The 15,007-nt window shown below is 42.8% G+C and overlaps 1 protein-coding gene across 1 annotated transcript in view; it reads right to left on the bottom strand.

Annotated features, from left to right (window-relative positions):
* LOC148148627 (neuropeptides capa receptor-like) overlaps positions 1-847 on the bottom strand; it is a 91,804-nt gene extending 90,957 nt beyond the window's left edge. Inside the window, exon 1 of the mRNA XM_087992350.1 lies at positions 564-847. Coding sequence (XP_087848476.1) covers positions 564-847 — 284 coding nt within the window. The remainder of the gene's footprint in view (positions 1-563) is intronic.
* Between the last annotated feature and the right edge of the window lie 14,160 nt (positions 848-15,007).

Raw genomic sequence — 15,007 nt, forward strand, 5'->3', positions numbered from 1 at the left:
CATCGATTCTCCTGTTCCTTGGATGCTGCCTGACCTGCTGCGCTTTTCCAGCAACACATTTTCAGCTCCATCAGATGGTGTCAAGCTGCTTGGTCTGTAGGCTCCTGGGTTATCATTTGCTCATTTCTGAAACAATGATGCCACATTTTACAATCGTCCAGACCCCCAGGACTATTCCTGTGTACAGAGAGGTCTGGAAAATTCCTGTCAATGGCTTTGCTTCCCGAATTCTCTCAGCAAACTAGATGCATCCTGCCTGGGTGCAGCGAATTCTCTCCCTGAAGTACCAGACCTTTTAGCACCCCTTCTTTATCTATCACTATACTGCTCAGTTGCTCAACATTCATATTTTAACTCAGCCATTCACACTATTTTTAAATTTGTTTAAGTCAGAAGCAAGTGCTCCTTTAGTACCTCTACCATGTCATTTCCTTCAGTAAGCAGCTTATTCTGCCTGTTCTTTGCTGGGCTCCACTCTATCCTTCACTAACCTTTCACTATTCCTCTGTTTGAAGAACATTTTCCTGTTTGTTTGAGCACAGCGTGCCATCCTTTCCTCTCACTTTTTCTTCGCCTTCCTTCTTCGAGCCTGAGCCTCTCTCCTGCCTTTGTGGTGATCTTCCTGATTTCTCTTGCTATTATTATTCTCGTCTGCATCATATGCTCCATTGATCTTCCTTATTTTCTTATTAATATCCTCAGTCATCCAGGGTACAACTGCTTTAGACACAGGTAATTCTGTTACATCGCACGTTTCACCAACATAACTTGGCTGCAACGTGATTGGTGAATTGGGGAATGATTTTTTTAAAAAGGCGAACACCTTTTGGCTATCAGGCGATTCCATCCCCGGTTCCCTTAAATCCAGTCTTGGTGTTTACTTCAGATCAAGCAAAAGTGGTTTGATGGCGGGGCACATTTTCTCTTTCCGTATTGTTGATGTCTTTGAGGGTGAAGTTTAGAAACGATTGCAGGGGAAGGGATTTGGATTTCAAGGTTCTCCTCATTCTGGACAATACACCAAGCCACCCTCCCACCATCGGTGAGCTTTCTGAAAACATCAATGTTTTATTCCTACCTCCGAACACAACCTCTCTCATTCAACCCATGGGCCAGGATGCAATAGCAGCTTTTAAAGCTTATTAGATAAGACACGCATTCTGGAAGCTGATTGCAGCTACTGAGGGGGATCATGAGGACAGTATACAGTTCGTCCCTCATGGCCAGTATTAGGGACACCTTTGGAGGAGCTTTAACATTAAGAATGCTATTGACACCATGGTGGAGGTCTGGGGTGATGTCAGTAAGCACTGCCTGCATGCACTTTGGTAGAAGCTTCCCCCAGATTTACTCCATGATTTTAAAGGCATTGAACCATCAGAGGGGCTTCAACAATCAATGGGTATTGTGTCGCTCTGACAAAGCAAGTTGGATTTGAAGAGGTGGAGGCAGAGGATGTCGAGGAGCTCTGTGAATCCCATTGTGAAGACTTCTCCACAGCGGATTTATAGACTGGAAGAGATCGAATGAATCCTTGGAAGAGTATAAAGGCAGTCGGAGTATAATTCAGAGGGAAATCAGGAGGGCAAAAAGGGGACATGAGATAGCTTTGGCAAATCGGGTAAAGGAGAATCTAAAGGGTTTTTATGAATGTGTTAAAGACAAAAGGGTAACTAAGGAGAGAACAGGGCTCCTCAAAAATCAGCAAGGCAGCCTATGTGCGGAGTCGCAGGAGACAGGGTGAGATACTAAAAGAATATTTTGCATCAGTGTTTACCGCACAGAAGACCATGGAAGACATGGAATGTGGGGAAATAGATGGTGATATCTTTAAAAATGTCCATATTACAGAGGAGTAAGTACTGGATGTCTTGATATGCAAAAACGTCGATAAATCCCCAGGACCTGATCAGGTGTACCTTAGAACTCTGTGGGAAATTAGGGATGGCCCCTTGCTGAGATATTATTATCATCGATAGTCACAGGTGAAGTGGTGGAAGACTGGAGGTTGGCTAATGTGGTGCCACTACTTAAGAAAGGTGGTAAGGAGAATTCAGGGAACTATAGACCGATGAGGCCGACATTGGGAAAGTTGTTGGAGGGTATCTTGAGGGACAGAATTTACATGTATTCAGAAAGGCAAGGACTGATTAGAGATAGTCAGCATGGCTTTGTGCCTGGGAAACCATGTCTCATGAATTGATTGAGTTTTTGAAGAAGTAACAAAGAGGGCAGAGTAGTGGACGTGATCTATATGGACTTCAGTGAAGCATTCGACAAGGCTCCTTATTAGAGATTGATAATCAAGGTTAGATCTTATGGAATACAGGGAGAACCAGCCATTTGGATGTAGGACTGGCTCAAAGGTAGAAGAAGAGGGTGGTGGTGGAGGGTTGCTTTTCAGACTGGAGACCTATGACCAGTGATGTGTTGGGACTGCTGTCTTTTGTGATTTATATACATGATTTGGATGTAAACCGAGGAGGTACAGTTAATAAGTTTGCAGATGACATCAAAATTGGAGGTGTAGTGGACAACAAAGAAGGTTACCTCAGAGGCAAATGGGATCTTGATCAGATGGGCCAATGGACTGAGGAGTGGCAGATGGAGTTTAACTTAGATAAATGTGAGGTGCTGCATTTTGGGAAAACAAACCTGTGTATGAATTATACACTTCATGGTAAGGTCCTGGACTGTGTTGCTGAACAAAGGGGACTTGGCGTTCAGGTTCATAGTTCCTTGAGAGTCGCAGGTACATTGGATAGCGGAAAAGGTGTTTGGTATTCTTTCCTTTATTGGTCAGAGCATTGAGTACAGGAGTTGGGAGGTCATGTTGTGGCTGTACATGACACTGGTTAGGCCACTTTTGGAATACTGTGTGCAGTTCTGGTCTTCTTCCTATCAGAAGGGTGTTGTGAAACGTGAAAGGATTCAGAAAAGATTTCCGAGGATGTTACCATGTGTTATGGACTAGGCCAGGCCACTCACAACATTCTTTAGCTGGTAGCCCAGACCGTACCTTTGCAATTTGTTTATGTAAGTGCACAGTGAAAATTATCTGGGGTATGTTAGCGACGTTGACTATCAGGTTTTAAAAAAGAAAAAAAAAAATTAAAATTACGGTGCAAAGCAGAAATAACAGAATATAGAATACCCGCAGACATAAGGCTATCCAAACGAGACTTAATTATGATATTGTGAAGGTACACAAGAGTCCCAATAAACAAACCCCTTTGAACACAGAGTAAAAATGAAACAAAGGCTGACAGGTCGAAGTTAGAGGGCAGAAGGAGAGAGAGAGAGTCGAGCAGCCTGTTTCCACCCAGGCCTCTGCAAAACTGACTCGAAAAACACTTCAGATTTTAGGACTGACCACTCCCATTTCATTACGCAGGTTACTTCGTAAACATGAAAGCTGTGGCCTAAAGTCTCATATGTTTACGTATTAAACAAATGGCCTCCCACATTCTTATATTCTCTGGAAGAGCACAGCCAATTCAGAGCTCGGACTGTTTTACAACCCCTCTGAGAAAATCAAGGACACAGTATCCTTGAGAAAAGGAACAGCTTTTAGAAAAAGCACCAGTTTTGTGACACTAAGGTTGGAGGATTTGAACTAGTGGGCGGGGCAGAATAAGCTGGGACTGTTTTCCCTGAAACGTCAGAGTTTGAGGAGCATGGATGGGATAAATATACAAGGTCTTTTACCTGGGGTGGGGGAGTACAGAACGAGAGGGCATTGGTTAAGGGTGAGAGGGCAAAGACTTAAAAGGAGCATAAGGGGCAACCTTTTGACATGGGGGTGGTGCGTGTGTGGAATGAGCTGCCAGAGGAAGTGATGGAGGCTGGTACAATTACAACATTTATAAGACATCTGGATGGGCAAATGAATAGGAAGGGTAGAGGGATACAAGCCAAGTGCTGGCAAATGGGATTAGATTAGGTTAGTATATCTGGTCAGCATGGACGCATTGAACCAAAGAATCTGTTTCTGTGCTGTTTCCATCTCTATGCCTTAATGACTCTATGACTTGTTGCTGCAGGGGAAGTTGAAGCTGGAGATGAAGGCGATGAAGTCCAGGATCCAGCCCCATGAGAACGTTCCACTTCCCTTTTGTCTTCCATCCTGAGGGAAGTTGAGAAACAGCTGCAGCTTAGGGAAGACAATGACTACGATGCAGAACACAGCAGGAGAGCGGTTCATGGCATAAACTTCATCAAAGAAGAAAGATGCCAAAGCAGCGAAACCTAGATGTTTATTTTAAGCCAAAACCCAAGCAACACTCTGAGGACAATGAAGCACAGCCATCTACTTCTGGACTAAATGTTTTCTTTCATCGTCACCCTTTATGAAGAGAGGTTGACGAAGCTTGGACTTTTCTCTCTGGAGAGAAGCAGGAAGAGAGCTGACCTGATCGAGGTATACAAGGTAATGAGAGGCATGGATAGAGTCAATAGCCAGAGACATTTCCCCAGGACAGGATTGACTTGGACGAGGAGTCATAGTTTTAAGATATTAGGAGGAAGGTATAGAGGAGACGTCAGAGTGTGTTCTTTACACAGAGAGTTGTGAATGCATGGAATGCGTTGCCAGCGATGGTGGTGGAAGTGGAGTCGTTAGGACATGTAAGTGCTTGCTGGACATGCACACGGATGGCAGTGAGTTGAAGGATACATAGGTAAGGTTATTTTATTTTACACTAGGATTATTCCTCAGTACAACATCGTAGGCCGAAGGGCCTGTTCTGTGCTGTACTTTTCTAGGTTCTATCTTTTACCCAGTCTACCTCAGTTATTGAAATCACCGTTTATCACAACCCTTCTTCTCCTGCAAATTTCCATAATCTGCCTAGAAATGCTCTCTTCTACTTCCTGCCCACTACTTGGGGCTCCACAATAAACACCCAACAAGGTCACTGCTTCCTTCCTGTTTCTGACCTCCAACCATACAGATTCGAATTCAGGAAGTGTATCTAATTCAGGGGCTACGTTATTGTCTTTGACCAATATTGCTACATCTCTTTTTATTTCCCAACCTGTTTGCAGTTCTGTTCTGGCTGAGTCATGTTCCTGTCAATGTTGCTGTGTCACAGCCCCAGAGATAGAACCTAAATAAGCTGCAAACTGCTTTCCAACTTCCCTCAGGAAAGAAGTCAAAAGAGAAGTGGAAAGTTCTCATGGAGCTGGATCCTGCATATCATCGTTTTCATCTCCACCTTCAATTTCAATTTACTTTATCTAAGAAAAGTCACAACCAACACACAAAGTCACAATTTGTTTTACTTTAATAGTGAGTACTAACCAAAACTATGAACAAATTGAATACTCTTTCCCCAAACTAACCGGTTTCTCTTAGCTGACCTGAACTTTATGCTTTTCCATTAACAAAACAATTAAACTTTACATTGATATAATCTCTCAAAGGCCATGCAGTCCCGTAAGCTGTCTCCCTTCCAGTCTTCCAATTCTGGGGTCTGCTCCCTGGGCCATCTTCTTATTCTAACTGCTTTTACAGGAAAAGGAACTTTTAATAGATATTCCCTTCTGAGATTTCATTGAAAGCAATGTCTTTTTTCTTCAGATGTCACTTGCTCTTCGACTCTATGGCTGTTCCTCTGACCAATTTTCAAACTCCCTTTGTATTTTATACTCCCCAACATTGTACCCTCTCATTGGTACGATGTTGTCAATACAATAAATTCAAATTCAGTTGGGTTTTGGTATGCTGGGCACAAGTAAAATTAATGGTTGCATTTGAATTGTTGACAAAACAGCAACAAAAACTCAGTTATCAGTTGAATAGCCAACTATTATATGTATCTATTTTGGAACAGTCCGTCTCCCAGCTGTTCTCTATACTGACAACGGTGGCTGTGATCTAAATGCAGAAAACACTTTCTATCTTAAAATGACCATATACATTGTAACACCTTCCCCTCCCGCCTTAAGAAAGAATGAACTATCATAATGAAACGACGGCTTCATTTTTGTTTCTGTATCTTAAAGCTATTATTATTAAATACATATGCGATTAATATAAATCATTCCCCTCATATTAATTCTGCACATTTATATAACATTGGAATTGATGTAGTCCAACCTTATCTTTCCATTTTCTTTTAATTCTGTGATAACACGTCTGCAATAACATTGTATGAGCCGCAACATGTATCATTTATTAACTAAAAGTCTGTGACATAAGACTCTAATGAAATAGTCTCATATTTTTATCTTTTAAATCTTTCCAAAAATGTAAGAAAGTTGTGATTCTTATACACAACCATCTCTGAAATATTATTCGTCACAAAAATATTAAAATGTTGTAAATTCAAACTCAATAAATCTTTCTCAATGGTGGAACATTCTCTCTGTTGGATATTGAGTTTTTTTGAAAAATAGCCAATTGGCTGTTCAATGCCATCTTCATTTTCCTGCATCAAGACTGAGTTGATCATTTGGGCATCTCGAATGGCAAACAAAAGGAATGGGATACCTTTAGTCCAATCATTCAGGTAATCCTGGTTGTAAACTCTTAACATGGGCTTCAGGGTCTGATGCTACCTTTCCAATGCTCCCTGGGATGCAGGATGGTCTACACTTGATTTAAAGTGCTGTGTGCCAAACTATCCCTGACTTCCACAAATAGTTTAGCAGTAATGTTAGACCCTTGAGTCTGAGTGAATCTCCCTGGATAGCCCATACCAGGTAAAGAAAGCTACCAACTCCTTCACCATCCTTTTAACCTTAAAACTCCATAATGGAATTGCCTCCAGAAAGCTGGCAGACACATCCATTTTGGTTAGCAAATATTGGTTCCCACTTTTAATTTTAGGGAGGGGACCTACACAATCAATCAGAACCCTTGTGAAAGGCTTTTCGAATGTGGGAATTATTAACAAAGGGGCTGGGCTTATCACTGCCCATGGCTTAACTACCATTTGGTATGTATGACATGGACAACAAACTTGAACCACATGCTTATGCTGTCCAGGCCAACAGACATGGTTTTGTATCTTAGCCTGAATCTTCCTCACACCTAGGTGACCTCCAACAAGTAATTCATGTGCTAGCCAAAGCACTTCCTGTCTCTATGCAACTGGCAATGCAATCTGGTGCACTTCCCCACTACTCCGCTGCACTAACCTGCCGTGGTCTCCATTTTCGCCTTTGGATTCTCTCCTTTCTGAGAATAACCCTTGGGAATACATTCTGATCCCATTACTGAGTATGCATCATGATATAGATATTTTATCGTGACATCTTTCATTAGTCTTTCAGGATTAAACACCTCTGCCTGACCCTCTGTCTGTTCAGGGTTTCCCTGCACCATTACATCAAACAGTGTGTCAGCTAACTGAACCTCAACTCCTTCATCTTTCTCTTTAGTGCTTCCTTCGTGCTGTAACTGATCAGAGTGAGATCTTTTTTATTCCACAGTCTGGAAAAAAATCCAAGGTATATTTTTTAAAGACCTCAGTTTCCTGGTCCTCCTTCAGCTTCTGCACACAAGGGGTATCACTCCCACCTTGGATCCTACTAGGTTATTTCCAAGAACAAACTGTATTCCTGGAAGGAACAATCTGTCAGTAACTCTCGCTATCACTTCCCCAAACTTGATTTGGCTCTCCAACCTGATCTTAGACAGAGGAATGCAAATTTTCAGTCCATCGATTCCACAAATTACCACTCTTGTAGGAAACTGTTCAGAAGGAGTGCAAATACTTTCATCTCTGAGTATTAGACACTCACCAGATCCTGTATCTCTTGAAATTGCAACTTCTTTCCTTTCTCCCCCAGTGCTTCCTGAGTAAACGTTACCCAGAGAGGTGAAGACTTCATTGAGATCAGGCACTAACTCAAGACGTAGTCCCTGCGTATTCTGTGCACTCTCCTGCAGCTCCTTGACCTCTATTGAGGTTCCCTTTACTACTTCCACTAATCCCACCAGCTTTGCCTCTTTCACCACATCTGAGTGAAAGAAACCCCCTGATTTCCACTCTGTAAAGAAAAACATTACCATTCATTCTTCTAACTCAGTAGTGGACACTGAACTAAAACGATGAACAAACCCTTTTCCCTATCTGACCCCAATCCAATTAAAATGCTGCTTCAATAACACAATTACGAAACATTAAATTAATTCCATCTCTCAAAGTCCAAACAGTAGCGTATGCTGCTTTCCTTCTGCTCTTCTGAATGTGCTGTTTACTTCCATCCTTTTAATCCTGCTGTTTCCCCCTGAGCTGTTTTGACTGTGAGTATCTTTGTATAAAATTCCTTTGTACCTTTAATATTGGGTGCTTTCTGAGATTTCTTTCAGAGCTGTTCAATGCTGTTGGTTCACTTTCTCCTCGATGTTCAAAAACAATTGTTTTTACCCCCTTGATTCCACCTGAAATTCCTATCGTAGGATTGGTTTCAGGATGTCTATATCATCAGATTTGAAATTTGATTGGCTTTGAAGGGCTGAGTGTTTGGTCTAAATTTGTTGGTCACAGTTGAATTGTTATCAAAACAGCAACCAAACCTCAGGAGGAAGTTAGGGTGAACTTCGATTAACGTTATCTGTATGTTAAGGTAATTGGTTTAAAGAATAGAAAAAACAGCCACTTTTTCATTTGTTTTCTTCAGTGGGGAGGTGTTATGAAGGTTATAAGGGCTAATGTACCTTTAAGAGAGTTATTCTCCGGGCAGTCTGCGTATGTTGGTGGCTTGGCAGTTCTCCTCCAAATGTTCAATTTTTTTCAGGTTTTATATTCTGAAGCATTGGATCGTTTCATTTGTGTTAATATTGTCGAAACGCTAAAGCAAACTTGATTGGAGATTGGTATTTTGGGGCATGATTTCAAAGGATTGGCCGAATTTGAATTTGTTTTGTCATCTCCAGGTAACCTAACTAATCTAGAAGTTTGACCCAATGCTACAAAGGTACCTTGGTGCTGTATTAGGTAGTTCTGTGAGCAATTAACTCTCTTCAAGATACAGTCTCTGTTCGTGTTTTTGGGATCCTTCGGGGGGAGGGAGATCAGCCCCAAGTCATGGTACACATTGGCACCAGTGACATAGGTCGGAAGAGAGATGGGGACTTGAGGCAGAAATTCAGGGAGCTAGGATGGAGACTTAGAGCTCGGACAAACAGAGTTGTTTTCTCTGGTTTGCTGCCCGTGCCATGTGCCAGTGAGGTGAGGAATAGGGAGAGAAAGGGGTTGAACACGTGGCTACAGGAATGGTGCAGGAGGGAGGGTTTCGGGTTTTTGGATAATTGGAGTTCTTTCTGGGGTAGGTGGGACCTCTACAAGCAGGATGGTCTTCATCTAAACCAGAGGGGTACCAATATCCTGGGGGGAAATCCGCTAAAGCTATTAAGGTTGATTTAAACTAATACAGCAGGGGGATGGGAACCAAAACTGTAGGACAGGGACAGAAGAGGATGAGAGTAGGGAGTTCCCAAGTGAAGTATCTGACACTGGCAAGCGAGAACCTGGTTTGAAGTGTGTGTACTTCCATGTGAGGAGATTCCGAAATAAAGTGGGTGAACTGGCAGAGTGGGTACCTGGGACTTCGATGTTGTGGCCATTACGGAGACATGGATAGAGCAGAGACAGGAATGGCTGTTGCAGGTTCCAGGATTCAGATGTTTCAGTAAGAACAGAGAAGATGGTAAAAGAGGGGGCGGTGTGGCATTGTTGATCAGGGACAATATTACAGTTGTAGAAAGGATGTTTGGGGACTCATTAACTGAGGTAGTATGGGCTGAGATTAGGAACAGGAAAGGAGAAGTCACCATGCTGGGAGTTTTCTATAGGTCTCCGAATAGTCCCAGAGATGTAGAGGAAAGGAGTGAGAGAGGCAGGGTAGTTGTCTTGGGGGACTTCAACTATCCAAATATTGACTGGGGTCACAAGTACTATAGGTGGGTCAGTTTTTGTCCAGTGTGTGCAGGAGGGATCCCTGACCCAGTATGTAGACAGGCCTACAAGGGGCGAAGCCACTTTAGATTTAGTACTGGGTAACAAACCTGGCCAGGTGTTAGATTTGGAAGTAGGTGAGCACTTTGGAGACAGTGATCAGAATTCTGTCAGGTTTACTTTAGCGATGGAAAGGGATAGGTGTTCACCACCGAGCAAGAGTTACAGCTGGGGGAAGGGAAATTACGATGCAATTAGGAAAGATTTGGGAAGCGTAGAATGGGGAAGGAAACTACAGGGGATGGGCACATTAAAAATGTGGAGCTTATTCAAGGAAAAGCTCCTGTGTGTCCTAGATAAGTATGTACCTGTCAGGCAGGGAGGAAGATATAGAACGCGTGAGCTGTGGTTTACTAAGGAAGTGGAATCCCTGGTCAAGGAGAAGAAGAAAGCTTATGTTCGGACAAAATATGAAAACTCAGTTAAGGTGCTTGAGGGTTACAAGGAAGTCAGGAAAGACCTAAAAAGAGAGCTCAGAAGAGCCAGGAGGGGACATGAGAAGTTGTTGGCGGATAGGATCAGGGTTAACACTAAGGCTTTCCATCGGTATGTCAGGAATAAAAGAATTACGAGAGTTAAATTAGGGCCAATCAAGGAGAATTGTGGGAAGTTGTGTGTGGAGTCAGAGGAGATAGGGGAAGCACTGAATAAATATTTTTCGACAGTGTTCACTATAGAAAATGAAAATGTTGGCGAGGAAGATGCAGAGATACTTTCATCTAGACGAGAAGAGATTGAGGTTCATAAGGAAGAGGTATTAGAAATACTGCAGAGTGTGAAAATAGACAGGTCCCCTGGGCCGGATGGGATCTATCCTAGGATCCTCAGGGAAGCAAGGGAAGAGATTGCCGAGCCTTTGGCATTGATCTTCAAATCATCATTGTCTACAGGAATAGTGCCTGAGGACTGGAGGATAGCAAATGTGGTTCCCTTGTTCAAAAAGGGTAGTAGAGACAACCCTGGTCATTACAAACCAGTGAGTCTCACTTCAGTTGTTGGTAAAGTGTTGGAAAAAGTTATAAGAGATAGGATTTATAACCATCTAGAAAAGAATAATCTGATCAGGGACAGTCAGCACTGTTTTGTGAAGGGTAGGTCGTGCCTAACGAATCTTATTGAGTTTTTTGACAAAGTGACCAAACAGGTAGATGAGAGTAAACCGGTTGATGTCGTGTATATGGACTTCAGCAAGGCATTCGATAAGGTTCCCCACAGCAGGCTATTATACAAAATGAGGAGGAATGGGATTGTGGGAGACATCGCAGTTTGGATCAGTAATTGGCTTGCTGAAAGCAAACAGAGGGTTGTAGTTGATGGAACATGTTCAGCTTGGTGTCCAGTTACTAGCGGCGTACCGCAAGGGTCGGTGTTGGGTCCACTGCTGTTCACCAATTTTATAAATGACCTGGATGAGGGCTGAGAAGGGTGGGTTAGTAAATTTGCGGACGACACTAAGGTTGGTGGAGTTGTGGATAGTGACAAAGGATGTAGTAGGTTGCAGAGAGACATAGATAGGATGCAGAGCTGGACTGAGAGGTGGCAAATGGAGTTTAATGTGGACAAGTGGGAGGTGATACACTTTGGCCGGAGTAATCGGAATGCAAAGTACTGGGCTAATGGTAGGATTCTTGGGAGTGCAGATGAGCAGAGAGATCTCGGTGTCCATGTACACAGATCCCTGAAAGTTGCCACCCAGATTGACAGGGTTGTTAAGAAGACATAAAGTGTTTTGGCCTTTATTAATAAGAGGGATTGAGTTCCAGAACCAGGAGGTTATGCTGCAGCTGTACAAAGCTCTGGTACAGCCACACTTGGAGTATTGTGTACAGTTCTGGTCACCGCTTTATAAGAAGGATGTGGAAACTTTGGAAAGGGTGCAGAGGAGATTTACTAGGATGTTGCCTGGTATGGAAGGAATGTCTTATGAGGAAAGGCTGAGGGCCTTGAGGCTGTTCTCATTGGAGAGGAGAAGGTTGAGAGGTGACTTAATAGAGACATACAAGATAATCAGAGGGTTAGATAGGGTGGACAGGGAGAGCCTTTTTCAAAGTATAGGGACGGCAAACACGAGGGGACACAACTTTAAAGTGAGGGGAGATAGGTGTAAGACAGATGTCAGAGGTAGTTTCTTCACTCAGAGAGTAGTAAGGGTATGGAATGCTTTGCCTGCATCGGTAGTAAATTCACCAAGTTTCAGTGCATTTAAGTCGTCATTGGACAGGCAAATGGACGTACATGGAATAGTGTGGGTGGGATGGGCTTCAGATTAGTATGACAGAGCGGCACAACATTGAGGGCCGAAGGGCCTGTACTGCACTGTAATGTTCAATGTACCCTTTACACCTTCATAAGACCAGGCAGTTGGAACTGGTACAGACCGACTGCTTGTGTTACATTGGGAAATTTGATGAATAAAATGTAAAACTGACCATTCCTGTTGGCCTGGTACATGCTTCATTATGAAAACATTTAACCAGACAATTCCCCAACCAAACAGTTTTTGATCCCAGAATTCATCAATCCATCTCATCTTTTCATAAATGTCACTAATCGAGCAAAAGGGTATGTGACCATGTTCTTCAGCTGTTCTCTGAACTTCGTCTGGGTCATGGCATATATACACGTGTTTGTGCAGCTACTCAGGAGCTGGAGAATGAATCCTACATCTCGTAAAATGTATTGGAAAACGACAGCCTTAAAACCCAAACGATCCATTTGTTTCCACACAGAATACACCAGAAACATTGACCATAACAGGACAAAATTCCCTGAGATAACAAACATGAAAATGATGGATTTCCTTCGGCTCTCCAATTGTCGGTCCTTGGAATGCTGCCCCCTGCTGTCAGATTGGAGTCTCCTGCGGGCTCTGCTGGCCACTAAAATGTACCTCCCAGTGAAAGCATTGAGCAGCAGAACCAGAACAAATGGGAGCGCTGGGGTCAGAATGTAGTGAATAAGCTCAATCGATCCCCAGACGGGAGATAACATAATGTACTTTTTTGTCATACAAAACCAGGGTAGGTTCCTCAGCTTATACCAAGGATGTAACATAAAATACCAGGAAATGTTCTTTAAACAGCTGAGCACAGTTATTGTTCCCAGAACCACGGCTGCTGTTTTCTCAGTGCAATAGTTCCCTTTCATCTTTTGACAACAAATGGCCACAAATCGATCAAAGGTGAAAGCGACAGTGAACCAGACAGAGCAGTCCATAGCTGCAAAAACCAGGATGGCGTGGATGTTACACACGGGGACGGTCTTCAGAAATGTAAATTCAGTTTTATAAATAATTGGAATGTGTCTCAATATCAGATCAATGATCATGAGCAATAAGTCCACTGCTGCCATGGCCACCAGGTAGCGAGTGATACATTTAGAAAGATCACATTTTCTCTGCGACAGAATCACTATTGTCACTATGTTAACTTTGAGAAAGGAAAATAAACAAGAACATGTTAATTTCAGCTAAGAGTAAAGTTACACCTTAATAATACGAGACTTACAGTGAGTTTCAAATCTTGAAAGGAAGGTATGATCTAAAAACAATGACATCCATGAGGAATGGTTGCTCAGAAAATTATTTGAACTAAAGACTGACTTATCCCAGGTTCTGACAAAATGCATCCAAAGGTTTCAAAGAAAATACTGAATGAGATAGCAGATGCGCTGGTTTTAATTTTCCAAAAGTCCCCAGATGCTGGTGAGAATGGAAAACAGGTGCTCCTCCAAACATAAGCTGCTTCTCTGCATGCTTGCTGTTGATAGGTTTACTGATAAGCCTATCAGTGACAAATGCAAAAGATAAACAACTTGTGATTGGTGAGTAGGGTTTGGATGCGGGTCCGTTATGCAGCTCAGTAATTGCTGCCAATGAAGGTCTCTCTGGGGAAAGGTGGGTTGTGGGCTTGGAGCAGGTGGATGGAAACCATGTGTGGGAGGGAGAGCCAGAGGGAGAAGCCAAGCCAGCCATTGCAGACAGGTCCAGGAGTGTTGTAGGGGCAAGAGGGAAGTTCCAAGTAATCCCAGACGAGACAAGGAGGCCATGTTGGGATTGGGAAATTATGGGGAGGCCGTAAGAAAACTGCCAGGAGATGGTGCTGACACAATGGTGCTGAGGGGTACTGAGAAACCAGTGGGATGGACAACAAAGAGATGCCACAAGAGGACAAGTGAGACAGGAAGGAGGGAGATGAAAAAGAGACTGACACTGCAAGAGAGTGGGAGGGAGAGAATGATACAGAGAGAATGATATTGAAGAGCGAGAGAAAGAGTTAAAAACCACGAGAGGGTGGTAGAGGGAGAGGAAGAATGGGAATGAAAGAGGGAGAGTGAAACTGCAAGAGAATGGGAGGGAGAGAGAGAGAAAGAGAGAGACAGAGAAAGAGTTAAAAACTCCGAGAGGGTGGTTGAGGGAGCGAGAGGTTGTGAAATCTGAAGTGAGAGAGAAGAGGATTATTGCAAGCAGAGACTAGTTTCAAAACTGTTAATAAAAAATTTCAGCTGACCAGGAATGAGGTAAACATGAAATCATTGAGGGAATTAATTACTTGCAAATGGATGTGGTCTTTCCAGATTAAGATTACATATGGTCAGGGGATACTCGATGGGAGAGTGATCAGTGGATGCTATTGTCATGTACATTATATAAGTTGTTTTATTTTATTTTGAATTTGACATCCGAAATTTTTATCTGATCAGTTAACAAACAAATAAATATTTATTGGAGATGATAAGGAGTGCAGTTGCTTGAAGTTAGAGAGGATGAAATGTGGAACTGGAAAGGCCCAGCAGGTCAGGCAGCATCAGAGGAGCAGGAAATACGATGTTTTAGGTCGGGATGCTTCATCAGGACTTGCCTGCTTCTCTGATGCTGTCAGATCTGCTGGGCCTTTCCAGCTCCACATTTTATTGAAATAAATATTCATTTTCTCATATCTCAGTAATAAAAAGGTAGCAACAATATGGTGGAGAAATATTCCAATTTTGTGAATATGTGTGGAGATCCATGAGCGGTCACTTCTCCAGTCTGTAAGAAG

Source organism: Chiloscyllium plagiosum, unplaced genomic scaffold, assembly GCF_037043375.1.
Source record: "Chiloscyllium plagiosum isolate Xiang-an unplaced genomic scaffold, Cpla_swu_hap1 HiC_scaffold_12, whole genome shotgun sequence".
Taxonomy (NCBI): Eukaryota; Metazoa; Chordata; class Chondrichthyes; order Orectolobiformes; family Hemiscylliidae; genus Chiloscyllium; species Chiloscyllium plagiosum.